General features: G+C 38.7%; 1 protein-coding gene across 1 annotated transcript in view; it reads left to right on the forward strand.

The window, feature by feature from the left end:
* Positions 1-15,630, forward strand: part of LOC104240482 (uncharacterized) — a 51,497-nt gene that overhangs the window by 4,274 nt on the left and 31,593 nt on the right. Inside the window, exons 7-8 of the mRNA XM_070154683.1 lie at positions 11,085-11,178; positions 11,314-11,411. Of these exons, the coding sequence (XP_070010784.1) occupies positions 11,085-11,178; positions 11,314-11,411 (192 nt within the window). The remainder of the gene's footprint in view (positions 1-11,084; positions 11,179-11,313; positions 11,412-15,630) is intronic.

Here is a 15,630-nt window from a genome sequence, read left to right on the forward strand (position 1 = left end):
CACATAGGAGGGGTGATTTGTGTGGTGTCCAATTTTCGCTTAACCTGATTATAAAAAGACCTGGTTCTTCTATGTGTTTCAACTACTACTATTGCGAAATAATAAGTACAGAAATTAAAGAACACAAAGATTTTACGTGAAAAATACCTGGTTCAAAAGGTGAAAAAACCATGACCTACTTTCTAGTAGGATTTTTCCAAACTCTCCACTAAAATCATTGAGCCAAAAACTACATTTACAAAAACTCTTTTGTAAATCTAGGACTAACTCTAATCTCGTTGTAGCACACAGCCTCAACTATTGCGACAACTTCAAGTTAACTCTAACTTGAAAATTCTGAGCACCTAATACAATTTCTTCTAGATAAAGCTGAAAGGTACAATATAAAAACACCTACTACAATTAAACTAGAATAAAAGACAGACGCTTGGAACTGGTTCTTCTATCTGGTTCATGTAGCTTCAGGTTTGCACGCTTGAATCACACACAAATTGCTTGCAAAATTGCCTTGTTATTTTGCTCTCAATTCACGTTTAACTTCTGCTTATGTGTTACCTGTAAAAGAGAACAACACTGATATTTATAGAGTTAGTGAATAGAGATTGACTAGAATTCTGATGTTACTCTTTCTTGGTGGAAGAGTTCTAGTTGATCTCAACCTCTAACTCCATCATTCTCTTAAACCGTGTTCTCTTTGAGTAAGGAGTGCTTCTCCTTATCCATTATTCAACCTTTTCGATCATGATCAGGAGATATTACTTCTTTCAAGTTAAGTTTATCTCCTTCACGTGCATCTCACATGCTTAAGTCTATCCATATCTGTGTTCCACTAGGATGGACTGGTTCAGGTCTGAGTTCCTTTGTCAGTCTTCAAAACTAACCTTTACTTGGGCCAACAAATTCTCCCTTTTTGATGATGACAAACTCTGGCTTTTCATACACTTTGGCCCTGTCAGAACTCAGCTCAACATCAATGCAAAGTTGGAAATTTTTCACTTATCATCAAGGACCAGGTTCATTAGGTTATAAACATCACTATTCAGAATATAAAGCACAATATCTTTTTCCCCTTTTGGCATCATCGAAAAGTTGCATAAAAAGTGTAATTCCTAGATTTAAAAATTACTCATGGCCACTGGGGCAACTGCAAATGCATTCATGGATAAATCATCAGTAATCAACTACACGTATTCAAACTATCAAGGAAAATAAACAGTCATCAAGAGCAACAACATCAAACTTCATTGATAGAGAATATGATTCTGCCACAATCCACAAAAAGAAACAAAAACAGTTAAAACATGAGCAAAAAAAGAAAAATCCCTAATCTGGGTCACTGAAAGGTCTGGACAAGTTTCAGGAAATGAAGGCTAAGGAAATTAAGTCTTGGAAGAACTAGAGGATTGGGTTTGGGCATGGAGAAGGTGCAGCATGTCTTGAAAAATGCCATCATTCTTCTACTTTATCTTTGTGAGCTCAGTTCTGAGAGCATCTCTCTCAGATTCAACCTCTGCCAAATGAGTCTTCAGCCTAGCTATCTCAGCATCCTTTGCCCCACTCTTCTGCAATAGAGCTCTGACCTTTCTATTGATAGGTGTCTTTGTAGATGAATTGGGTTCAATGGGAATGGCATTGACCTCATAATCACAAGCAATCATAGTATTGATTCCAAAATGGTCTTTGCTTGTGACCATCTCCCACTTTTTTAGTGGCACCTTACAACGGGCAATAACAGTAGTAAGAATGAAACCATAAGGAGTGGCATGGGCCTTGAAGCCATTGATAACTCGATCAAGTAGCTTGATCATAAACCTAGGCCAGTAGATCTGCTGCCCACTTTCCAGACACTTCATCAAAACCAAATCCATGTAGTTGACAATATGCCTTCTTTCCTGCCTAGGCAGCAAACACTTGTTGACGAACTCAAACAAGACTTTGTGGGATGGCTTCATTTCACTTTTATACACGACCTTTGCCTCATTCACTTTTGTGCTATCACAGAACTTCTTAGTAATGGCTAGGGCAGTAAAAAGGGAGTCCAAACTTGGTCATTTTTGCCTTGTGTAGTCATCATACCCTTTAGAAGGAATGTCAAGGATTTCACCCAGCTCTTTTGCATCAAAAGTCGCCTGAACCCCTTTCACTTGGCTGGTAACTCTGCCATACTTGACCTCTGAATTGGCCATGAACTCAATAATCTCATTTCTCACCAGCCTGCCATCCAACTGAAGGACCATGTCCTTCCATCCCTGAATAGCTAGAGCATCAACCAGCCGAACTATCCCTGGTTCCTCTAAATCTTTCAAAAGTCAACCCTTCAAGATGGTTCATTTGCTAAACTTGGCCAACTTATCTTGTTCATTATCAGATTCACCCTCTTCTTTACCACTCCAATCTTCTTCCTCAGTAATCTTGACTTGCTTGGCTTTCACAGTAGACCTTGTTCTTTTAGCCAAAGAAGAGAGTTCAACAGACTTGGATATAGATGAATACTTCTTTGAGGAAGTCTTGGTCTTCTAGGGCTTAGAGGTCTGAACCTCCACCTCTACATTCACATGTTCACCTTGATGGACCGGGTCCATCTCATCCACATCAATAGCCTCAACAGGCTCTCCTATCTTAGCTTTCTCTTTATCCATTCTTCTCTTCTTACTTTCTTCCATATCTTTTTGCAACTCATCCTAACTCTACTTCAACTTACTTCTTGTGCCCCTTCCTTTTGGTAGAGGAATATCAGTAGTTGTTGGAGAAGCAGCCTTCCTTTTCTTGGAGGTTCTTGCAGTGCCAGGAACTTTTGGTGTTGGAGTTCTCCTTTTCCCCTCACATCACTATGAACAGCCTCACTCTCAGTTTCTTTTCCTCTTTTATTTTTACCTCCTCTCCTTCTTGACACAATCATATCCACATTAACAACGGACCCAACCAAATCAAAACGATTCTCCAAGTTTTCAACTAGAACAGAACGTACCTCACAAGGGGGATTTTGCACAGATGTTTCCTACTCAGAATCAGAAGACCCAATTCCTTCCCACTCACTCGCAAACTTGAAAGAATCATCAGAATTTTCAGAATCTTGGGCTTGACTAGCCTTTAATTTTGCATTTAATATTCTTGAAAGCGCACCTGTAGCCACAGTTTTGCGAGTAAGCATCTTCCCTCACCTTTTTCTAGGTTGGGGATTGTGCTAGGTTGAGGAGTATTGGAGGAATCGGAGGGGGTAGGTGGTGGAGGTGTGCCAGGGTTATCTTGGGGGTTGGTTATCTTCGTTAATTCAGGGAGAAAATTTTGATTAAAGTGTTAGAAGAAGAAGAATAGAGAATAGAAAGAATTTTGACGGTTTTGAGTATTATGGGAGTGCTAGTGATGATGATGATGGATTTTAAAGGGAGAAGGTTAATTAATGTCCAACGGCAGCTTTTTGTATTCAAATAGAAGTCCAATAACTCTGAAATTTCAAGTTGAATAGGCGGTTAATCTTCCCTAGAATCTAGGCATTTTAATACGGTGAGGAGTCTAATTGAAACGGAACTGGTTCAAACTCAAAATGATAGGTTTTTAAAGTTTTTGAACATAGGTAGGACTTTGCTCATGAATTAAATATTAATATTTCTAATTGTGCCGAGTGTAGAAAACATACCTTGTTATTCAGATGAACCAGGTTCTTCACTAAGAATCTTCTTGATCATGCCTCAATTTGCCAAAATAGAATAAATTTTATTAGAGATCAGTGAGTCATATCAATACATGGCACAGGAGTATACTATTTACAGTATGAGACTGAGTAAATATTAATCTATATATTTACACAAGTTCCAGATTTCCTAACCAAAAAAATTATTTTTTGTTTTTTTATTGTGCATTCTGAACTGGTTCCATTAGGTGATCTTAATCATCTCTAGTTCTAACATGTTCCTTTTAAAGCTTTCTCTACTCAGTACTTTTGTAAATATGTCAGCAATCTGTTTATCAATAGTACAAAATTCTTTAGTGATCAGTCCTTTCTCATAGTTGTCCCTCAAAAAATGGTGTCTAACATCTATGTGCTTAGTTCTCTTATGATGAACAGGTTCTTAATCATACTAATAGCACTAGTGTTATCACAGAAAATAGGGATGCAGCCAACTTTAATACCAAAATCCATCAACTGTTGTTTGATCCACAGCAATTGAGCACAACAGGAAGCAACAGCAACGTACTCAGCTTCAGCAGTAGGTAAGGCTACTGAATTTTGCTTTTTAGTAGCCTATGACACTAGACATGAACCAAAGAAGTGTGTCATACCTGAGGTGCTCTTCCTATCCATAAGGAAACCTGCATATTCATCATCATCATCATATCCCACTAGGTTAAAGTTACTACCTTTTGGATACCAAAGTCAAAGGCTAGTAGTGCCCTTCAAGTATCTCAATATTCTCTTAACAGCAGTCAAGTGGGATTCTTTTGGATTTGCTTGAAATCGAGCACAAATCCCTACACTAAAAACAATATCAGGTCTGCTAGCAGTAAAATACAAAAGTGAACCAATAATACCCCTATACAACTTCTGATCAACAGATGAACCAGGTTCATCTATGTCCAATTTTGTGGCTGTTGCAATAGGAGTGTCTATTTCCTTTGATTCTTCCATTTTAAACTTCTTAATCAACTCTTTTGCATATTTCTATTGATGGATCATGGTTCCATTTGAGTTTTATTGAATTTGTAAGCCTAAGAAGAAATTAAGCTCACCCATCATATTTATTTCAAATTCACTCCCTATAAGTTTAGCAAATTTCTTACTTAGTTTTTTAGTGGTTGCCCTAAAAATTATGTCATCAACATATATTTGTATACAAGAAGATCCTTACCTTTTTCCCTCAAGAATAGAGTGCTATCAATTTTACCTCTCTTGTAGCCATGTTCAAGCAGGAATTTGGACAGTCATTCATACCATGCCCTAGGAGCCTGTTTGAGTCCATAGAGTGCCTTGACTAGTTTGTATACATGATCCGAACACTCCTTGCTTTCAAACCCTGGAGATTGTTTGACAAACACTTCTTCCTTTAAGTATCCATTTAGGAAGGCACTCTTAATGTCCATCTGGTGAAGAATAAATTCCATGTATGCAGTTATGAGGAGTCTTATTGCTTTCAACTTTACAACTGGAGCAAAGATCTCATCATAGTCTATGATTTTCTCTTGGCTATAACCTTGAACCACCAACCTTTATTTGTTCCTTGTAATAGTGCCATCTTCATCAAGTTTCTATCTGAAGACCCATTTAGTGCCAATTACTAATCTGTCCTGGGGTCTTGGAACCATATGCCAAACTTGACTCCTTTCAAACTGATTGAGGTCATCCTGCATTGCATTTACCTAGTTTGTATCCTGCAAAGTCTCAGTAACATTTTTAGGTTCAATAAGATATAGGAAAGCATCAAAAGCACACAGATTCTTTAATTGAGATCTAGTTTTAATTCCAGAAGTTGGATCAGTAATTATGTTTTCAATGGGATGAGAAATTTGATACTTGTAAGGTTTCACAACCAACTAGTTTTTGTTTGATGTTTCTCCCATGTTCTGTTGCTGAGAAACAGACTCATGGACAGGTTCCATTTGTGAGTTAGATTCAGTTATTCTTTGTTCAGTTCCCCCTGCCAGGTTGCCCTGGATGGAAGAACCTGTTCCATCACCTGTTCCTTCTTCTGGTGCAGCTTCAGCTTGGGCTGTGACTTCATTTAAACCTTTTACCAGCCCAATAGCTTCATCTTCGTGTTCCTGTCTCTCAGAAAGGATGTTAGTTTCATCAAAAATTACATGTGCACTTTTTTCTACACACATAGTTCTTTTGTTGTACACTTTATAAGATTTGCTATGTGAAGAATATCCCAAGAATACTCCCTCATCACTTCTGGGATCAAACTTACCTAGGGAGTCTTTTCCATTGTTGTGCACAAAATACTTGCATCCAAATGCCCTAAGATGGGATATATTTGGTTTTCTCCCTTTAAGTAACTCATATGGAGTCTTCTCTACAAGAGGTCTAGTCATACACCTATTAATGATGTAACAAGCAGTGTTTATAGCTTCTGCCCAGAAGCTATGGGACAGTTTACTGGAAAGAAGCATAGTTCTAGTCATATCTTAAAGTGTCCTATTCTTTCTTTCAACTACTCCATTTTGTTGTGGAGTCCTAGGAGCAGAAAAATTATGATCTATGCCATGCTCATCACAAAATTCAGCAAACTTAGCATTTTCAAATTCAATTACATGATCAGACCTAATTGATGCAAGTTGATTACCTAGTTGTTTCTGAGTTTTTCTAACAAAAGAAGTAAACATGTCAAATACTTCATCCTTAGATGTTAAAAATAATGTCCAAGTAAACCTAGAGTAATCATCAATAAGCACCATCACATATTTTTTATCACCTCTTCTTAATGTTCTCATTGGACCACAGAGATCTATATGAACCAGTTCTATCGACCTGGTTGTACTTACCACTTTCTTGCATTTAAAAGAGGATCTTACATGCTTCCCCCTTGCACAAGACTCACAAACTTTGTCTTCCTTAAACTTGATGTTAGGCAGCCCTATTACCGGGTCCTTGGAGACTAGTTTGTTGAGTTGACTTAGACTTGCATGTCCAAGTCTTTTGTGCCAATAGAGGGGATCATTGCCAATACACTTAAGCAAGTGAGTTCATTTTCTGAAAGAGTGGGCAGATCTACAATGTATATATTATTTACTCTTTTTTCTGCAAAACAATCTCATTAGTTTGGTAAGATTTATCACAAAATATTTGGTAGAGGTGAATGCTACCAAGTTACCTCTGTCACATAGTTGTGACACACTGATTAGGCTATATTTCAAGTCATCTATCAAGTAGACATTCCCAATGGAATGTGAGTCTGTCTTACCTACCTTTCCAACCCCAATGATCTCACATTTCTTACCATTTCCAAAGGAGACATTACCTCCTTTTAGGTCCTCAAGTGAAAGGAACTGGCTCTTGCTTCAAGTCATATGCTTTGAGAAGACACTATCCATGTACTATATTTGGTTGCTCCCCTTCACTTGGACCTGCAAAAGGAAATTAGGGGTTAGTTTTAGGAACTCAAACTTGTTTGGGTCCCTTTCTATAAGCAAAAGGGTAAATTAAATTCTTTTTAGCCATCCTGGCAGCCTATTTTTCCCTTGAACAAAAGTTTTGTTCTTTTGACTAGCCTTTTCTTTTGCATTACATTCACTTTTGTAGCAACCAATCTTACCACAGTGTATGCAGATTTTGATCTCAGAAAGTGTGATGTACTTGCTTTTGGGATCCCATTTAGGTGCAGGAGTCCTATAGCCAAGTCCTCTCTTATTGCTACTATGGTGTTCTTGTAGCCATGATAGTACATCAGAGGACTTACTCCATTTATAAGTTCATTCTAGTTCATGCTTAACCTTACTTAGATCTTCTTTTAGGACTCTTATTTGCTCATCCTTTTTGTACAACTCATCCTTTATTTTTCCTAGATTTTCTTTTAAGGTGAGATGTATATGATCAGCTTTTTTTTTACTTGTTCCTAATTTCAGTTTTAAATTTTCAAATCCAAGCTCTAACATAGTGGTGTCAAGTTCAAGAACCTGGTTCTACAACTCAACATTTTTACTATCACTTTCACTAGTCCTGAGTTCCAGATTTTTGCACTTAGATTTCAAGATTACACATTCCTTAGATAGCTGTTCCTTTTCATTATTTATGACCTCAGATCATCAATGAAATCTAGCAGTAACTCGGATAGACTTTCTTTAGAAAAAAATTTAATCTTGTCTTTGAGATGAATCACACTTACCTCTGATTCCTCATCAGATTCTCCAATGGACATACTTGTTCATCTCCATCTTCATCTTCTGACTCCTCATCTGAGCTTTCTCCCCAAGCACCAACCATAGCCTTTGTTGATCCTTTGTTCTTCTAGGGATGAACATGTTCCTTCTTCCTGTTTCTTCGTTCAGCCCTTTCCTTATTCCATTCAATTTCCCACTGAGGATTGTTTTTGATCATGTGGTCAGTCTCGCCACATTTGTAATAGCCTTTGTTGGTCTGTTTTTCAGGGACCCTTGGTTTATTGTAGGTTGCACCTCTTGAAGAACCCTTTCCTCTCATTATATACTTCTTGAAATCCCTCGTGATCATAGCCATTTCATCCTCCTCTAGATCTTCACCTTCAGCGATTCTGAGAGCCAGGCTTCTTTCCTTCTTGGGTGCATCCATCTTCATGGTTTTCCTTCTAAGTTTATAGGCAGTGAGATTTCCAATTAACTCGTCCAACTTGAGTGTGGCAATATTCTTTGATTCCTGAATAGCGGTGATTTTGCTTTCCCAAGTAACTGGCAAAACCCTTGTCAAAATTTTCTCAACCTTGTCTTCTTCAAGGATAATCCTTCCAAGAGACTTAATTTCATTTCTTAGTGTTGTGAACCTTGTATACATCTCTTGGATGGTTTCTCCTTCCTTCATGGTGAAATTCTCATATTGAGAGTACAACAGTATTCCTCTTAATCTCTTCACATAAGGAGTTCCTTCGTGAGCCACTTGCAAAGTGTCCCAAATTTCTTTAGCAGTAGTACAGCTTTGAATTTTGATGTACTCATCTGGACCAAGTCCACACACAAGCCATTTCTTGGCCTTAGCATTCTTTTCCCACTTTTTCAAGTCCTCAGCATTGCAGTCAGCTCTAGTCTTTGGCACATTCACTCCTTCAGCATTCTTCTTCATGGTAGCCAAGGGACCATCAGTAACAATGTCCCATAGTTCATAATCCTCTCTAATGATATGATCTCTCATCTTGTTTTTTAACCAAGAGTAGTACTGGCCATTGAAGAGTGGAGGCCTAGCAGTGGATTGTCCTTCCTAGTTTTCAGGTGGTGCACTCATCTTGATCTGTTCCTAAGGTGTTAGCCTTCTTCAAGGATAACCTGCTGATACTAATTGATGTTTTACACTTCAATACCACACAAGATGGGGGGGGTGATTTGTGTGGTGTCCAATTTTTCTCTTAACCTGATTACAGAAGGACTTGGTTCTTCTATGTGTTCCAACTACTACTGTTGTGGAATAATAAATACAAAAATTAAAGAACACAAAGATTTTACTTGGAAAATACCTGACTCAAAAGGTGAAAAATCACGACCTACTTTCCAGTAGAATTTTCCCAAACTCTCCACTAAAATCACTGATCCAAAAACTGCATTTACAAAAACTCTTTTGTAAACCTAGGACTAAATATAATCCTGTTGTAGGACACAGCCTCAACTGTTGCGACAACTTCAAGTTAACTCTAACTTGAAAACTCTGAGTACCTAATACAATTGCTTCTAGATAAAGCTGAAAGGTACAATATAAAAATACTTACTACAATTAAACTAGAATAAAAGACAGACACTTGGAACTGGTTCTTCTATCTAGTTCATGTAGCTTCAGGCTTGCACGCTTAAATCACACACAAATTGCTTGCAAAATTGTCTTGCTATTTTACTCTTAATTCACGTTTAACTTCTGATTATGTGTGTTACCTGTAAAAGAGAACAACACTGATATTTATAGAGTTAGTAAATAGAGATTGACTAGAATTTTGATGCTACTCTTCCTTGGTGGAAGAGTTCTAGTTGATCTCAACCTCTAACTCCATCCTTCTCTTAAACCGTGTTCTCATTGAGTAAGGAGTCCTTCTCCTTATCCATTATTCAATCTTTTCGATCATGATCAGGAGATATTACTTCTTTCAAGTTAAGTTTATATCTTTCACGTGCATCTCACATGCTTAAGTCTATCCATATCTGTGTTCCACTAGGATGGAGTTGGTTCATGTCTGAGTTCCTTTGTCAGTCTTCAAAACTAACATTTACTTGGGCCAACACTTTCTGACAACATTATAAATATTCATAACTATTTTAGTAGCAGATTCTGTAAGAGAAAGAAGAAATAATCATTGAATCTGCTAAAACAAGAAGCAACATCGGGTAACTAATCATCTCTAGATTAGGCAGAAAAAAAAGTGAGATCTGCCATATAGTTCGGACTATTCTGGATTTGATGATTTGTAAGATATAAAAGGTTTATCAATTATTTGATTACTATTATCACCAACTTTAGTGTTGAGATGCCTGTGCCCATGAGAAATTGCGGAGCCACCCTTAATAATAATAGAACCCTGTGCAAAGTTTCCTCCAGTGATATGAGCTACGAAGATCTCAAAATGATCTTCCAGCTCAGAGAGTTGCATACCAATGGAGAACTGAATCGACATTTCCCTTGTTTCGACCGAAGAATCAAAAACATACATTACTGTGGATATTCTAACCAAAAATTAGTCAGAGATCACAATCATTTATTTCTCAATGTGACAGAGATTTGAGTGAACCCCATTTGACCACTATTAGAAATCCCCTTAGATTCATCATTGCTTTCCTTGATCATTGTTACAGAGAATTGAGTGAGACCCAGTTGACCACAATTTAGAGATTCCTTCAATTCATTCTTGCTTTCAAGTCCCAAGATTGAATGATGTTTGCTTCAGTTGATATATAATCAACGCTTTGCATTAGAGGCCTCTTGCCTTAGACTAATGTTGAGATGAAATGCTCGTTAATTTGTAGTGATTAGAGCAGAAAACCAGCATACTCTTATGGGTTTGGACGTTAATCTTTCCAAATATCTATAGAAATCTTTGTAGGTCCATCCAAGAATATGTCATGATCCATCTTTCATGCCTTGTTAGAGTCTGCAGTTTTCCATCTTCACTTCTCTCCCCACCATGTCCCCCAAGGTTATGCTAGAAGGACAATCATATATAATCAACCTTTTCTTGAATTACTAAACTACCATTGTGGGAGAAGACTATCTAAAGACTTGACGCACTCTATTGGTTAGTAAAAGTTTTAGTCTAAAGAGTTATGCGGAGAAGACTGAGTTTATAGTCTAAAACATCATATTGTGATGCTTCTTGTCAATTTTGTTTATAAGTTGAATATCGTACATTTTGGTAAACTCTTGCAAGCTTCTCGAATGTTATATTTCATGGAACTATCTGATGTTTAATAGTGTATCTCACCAGGTCTGGGACAGGATTGCCCCAGGTTTTTCCTCTCAATTTGATTCACCATACACAGTTCCAATTATTGCACCACGCCCGTTCTTGATTTTAAACGGTACAATAATCTATATATCTTAAATAACAAAAAAAGAATTTTGTCACATTTATTACCCATCAATTATATTGTCAAAATACATGTGCTTCTCTCTTCTTACTGTCTAAGATAAATCTACATCTCCAAAACTTATAGGGGAAGATGATCCTCGGAGCCCACTAGGTGGCCTAAAAATTCCAGAATCAAGAGCTCACAAAGCGTATGAAGAGGCTAACTGTCCTCGGGATTTCAAGGTAAAAACTGATCTTCCATATCTTGCTTATCTTCTGTAATTTTTTTCTTACTTTGTTGTCATTAAGTAAAGGAAAGAACGAACATATTATGATATTGCTGCAATTCAGTACTCGAATCTAATCTATAATTAACTTGTTTAATTTTCTTTTTTCAAAAAAAAATTCCATTAAACAAGGGGGTCGGGGAAGGGTAAGGGAAAAGAGAATAATTTGAAACTATTGTGTACTCGTGTTGATATCAACTTAAATTATAAGTTGTTCTAGTTGACCAGTTTCAATTAGTTTGAGCACCTTTTAATTGTGTCACGACCCAGATTTCCCGCCCTCGGAAGTCATGATGGCGCCTACTAAAGTGAGCTAGGCAAGCTGACTGCTTGATAAATTTACCTTTTCCCCATTTTAATCTTTTAACAATTATGAGCAATAATTTAAAGATAGCGGAATTTATGACAAGTGGAAGAAAAACAATAAAACTACTGAGTATATCCACTACAAGTGTTTAAATAGGACTACCCAGAACTAGAGTCACAGCTTCACAGACAGTCTAAGAATACTACAAACAAGGTCTGAATGAAATACAAAAGTCTGTCTCTGAATAAATAAAAACAGCAAGAGAAAAGATAGGAGGAGAGACCAAGGCCCGCGGACGCCTGTAGGACTACCTCGGGTCTTCTGTGTGGACTGAAGACAGCACCCTCATTGCGGTCTAAATGCTCCGGTATCAGTATCTGCACACAGTGTAGAGTGTAGTATTAGCACAACTGACCTCATGTGCTGGTAAGTGCCTAGCTTAACCTCGGCGAAGTAGTGACGAGGCTAAGACCAGACTACCAAATAAACCTGTGCAATTAAATCATATACAACGGTAATAGAAGTAGATAATTAAAACTAAAGTTGGGCGGGGGAAACATGCTTCGAGGAGTAACAGATAACAACAGAACAGGTAACAACAGAACGATGGTAGAGAAATATAAGGAATGCCATAAATCAATTACCAACAAAGATAAGGAAATAGAAGAACAGGTACACATGTAATACCGGTGCAGATGTGCAACCCGATCCCATTTCATATGATATCATTGCAGGCGTGCAACCTGCTCCCATTTCATATACTATCATTGTAGGCGTGCAACCCACTCCTATTTCATATATTACTGTTGCAGGTGTGCAACCCGCTCCTATTTCATATATTACCGTTGTAGGAGTGCAACCCACTCCCATTTCATATATTACCGTTGCAGGCGTGCAACCCGCTCCCATTTCATTTGTCAACACCAATCATAAAAAACTCCCGGCAAGGGAACAATAGCAATATAACAACATCCCGGCAAGGGAACAATAATATCAAAACAAATATCCCGGCAAGGGAACAATAATATGACAATAACATCCCGGCAAAGGAATAATAATGATGATAACATCCCAGCAAGGGAACAATAATGATAATCCTCATATGAAGCGCAATAAACCACAATGGAGTCATAACAAGTACAATACAAGACTCACGGGCATGCTTAACACCGACGTATAGATACTCGTCACCATGCCTATACGTCGTACTCAACAATCAACACGTAGCAAATAAGACATGAATCCTAATCCCTCAAGCTAAGGTTAGACCAAACACTTACCTCGAACTTTCACAGCCAACTCAAGCCTCAAACACCGCTTTTTCTTTTGAATTTGGCTCTAAATCAATTGTATCTTGACATAATCGACTTAATAACATCAATAAACGCTAAACAATCCAATTCCAATGCTTAATTATAGATTTCCTATCATCCTTCCCAAAAAGTCAAAAATCGACCTCGGGCTCGCATGGTCAAAACATGAGGTTCGGACCAAAACCCGATCACCCATTCACCCACGAGCCCGAATATGTAATTAGTTCCAAAATCCAACCCCAAAACGAGGTCTAGATCCCAGTTATACAAAAAGCCCTAACTCTACCCAAATCCCTAATTTTCTACCCTTAAGAACATGATTTAGACCTAGATATCTAATGGGTGTTAATGGAAATTGAAGAAAATGAGTCTAAGATTACATACCTATGGATTTGTGGTGAAGTTCTCTTTCAAAAATCGCCCAATTTGCAGTTTGGAAGAAGAAGTTATGAAATTTTTGTTAAATCTCGTATGTTCTGTTACTGTTTAAAAATCACTGAGCAGGCCTTCATCGCGTTCGCGATGCGTCAGGCCCAATTAACCATCGCGTTCGTGATACAAGGCTCGCATTCGCGGAGCTTCAGCCCCCGGAGCCTTCGCGTTCGCGTAGAGTAAAATCCTCTCCCCCTGCCCAGGCCCAAAAGCCTTCGCGTTCGCGATAGCAAGCACGCGTTCGCGAAGGGAAACACCCCCAAATCTTCGCGTTCGCGTCCTGTGTCTCGCATTTGCGTAGAAGGAAGTTTCCTTCAGCCTGACTTACACTTCGCGTTTGCGAGAGTCCTTCTGCGAACGCAAAGAACAACACACCAGAAACTGAAAACCTGCAATTTTTTTCCAAGTTTAAAAGTTTCTGAAACCTATCTGAAACTCACCCGAGCCCTCGGGGCTCCAAACCAAACATGCATACTAACTCAAAAACATCATATGAACTTATCTGTGCGATCAAATCGCCAAAATAACCTCTTAAACAATGAATTTAGCATAGAAATCTAAGAAAAATCTCAAAACTTTCAAAGTATCAATTTTCACAACTACGGGTCCGAATCACCTCAAACGACTTCCGTTTCTTACCAAATTTCACATACTCATCTTAAACCACATATAAGACATGTAACGGGCTCCAGAACCAAAATACGGGCCCGATATCATCAAGTTTTAAACACATTTCATTTCCAAAAACTCATAAATATTCCAGAAAATAATTTTCTTTAAAAATTTATTTCTCGGGCTTGGGACCTCGAAATTCGATTCCGGGCATATGCCCAACTCCCATATTTTTCCACGGACCCTCCGGGACCATCAAATCACGGATCCGGATCCGTTTACCCAAAATGTTGATCAAAGTCAACTTAAATAGGTCAAAATTCATCATTTTTCACAGATTTTCACATATTGGCTTTCCGGCTATGCGCCCGGACTGCGCATGCAAATTGAGGTGATGTAGAAAGAGATTTTTAAGGCCTTGGAACACAGAATTTATTTTTAAACAAGTGATGACCTTTTGGGTCATCACATTCTCCACCTCTAAAAAAACCGTTCGCCCTCAAATGGACAGAAGAAGGAAGTATATGAGTCGGGGAAAAGATGGGGATAACGGCTCCGCATATCGGACTCGGACTCCCAGGTCGATGCCTCAGCAGGATAACCTCTCCACTGAATATGAACAGAAGGAAAACTCTTCGATCTCAACTAACAAACCTGCCGGTCTAGAATAGTTACCGGCTCCTCCTCGTAAGACAAGTCCTTGTCCAACTAGACAGTGCTGAAATCTAACACGTGAGATGGATCACCGTGATACTTCCGAGCATGGACATATGAAACACTGGATGCACGGCTGATAAGCTCGATGGCAACGCAATTCTGTAAGCCACCTCTCCCACTCGATCAAGAATCTCAAACGGGTCAATGAACCTAGGGCTAAGCTTGCCCTTCTTCCCAAATCTCATCACGCCCTTCATAGGCGACACTCGAAGCAATACCCATTCACCGACCATGAATGCCAGATCACGAACCTTACGGTCGGCATAACTCTTTTGCATGGACTGAGCTGTACGGAGCCTATCCTGAATAATCCTGACCTTGTCCCAGGCATCCTGTACTAGATCCGTACCCAACAACCGAGCCTCTCCCGGCTCAAACCATCCAACCGGCGACCGACACCTCCTACCATACAAAGACTCATAAGGAGCCATCTGGATACTCGACTGGTAGCTGTTATTGTAAGCAAACTCCACTAAAGGCAAAAACTGATCCCACAAGCCTCCAAAGTCAATGACACAAGCTCGGAGCATATCCTCCAAAATCTGAATGGTCCGCTCGGACTGCCCATCCGTCTGAGGATAAAATGATGTGCTCAACTCAACCCGTGTCCCCAACTCTTGCTGAACTGCTCTCTAGAAATGTGAGGTAAAATGCGTACCTTGGTCCGAAATGATAGACACAGGCACACCATGAAGACGAACAATCTCTCGGATATAGATCTCAGCTAACCTCTCGGAAGAATAGGAGATTGCCATAGGAATGAAATGTGCTGACTTGGTCAGCTTATGAATGAT

The sequence above is a fragment of the Nicotiana sylvestris genome, chromosome 8 (genome assembly GCF_000393655.2).
Source record: "Nicotiana sylvestris chromosome 8, ASM39365v2, whole genome shotgun sequence".
In the NCBI taxonomy this organism is placed as follows: Eukaryota; Viridiplantae; Streptophyta; class Magnoliopsida; order Solanales; family Solanaceae; genus Nicotiana; species Nicotiana sylvestris.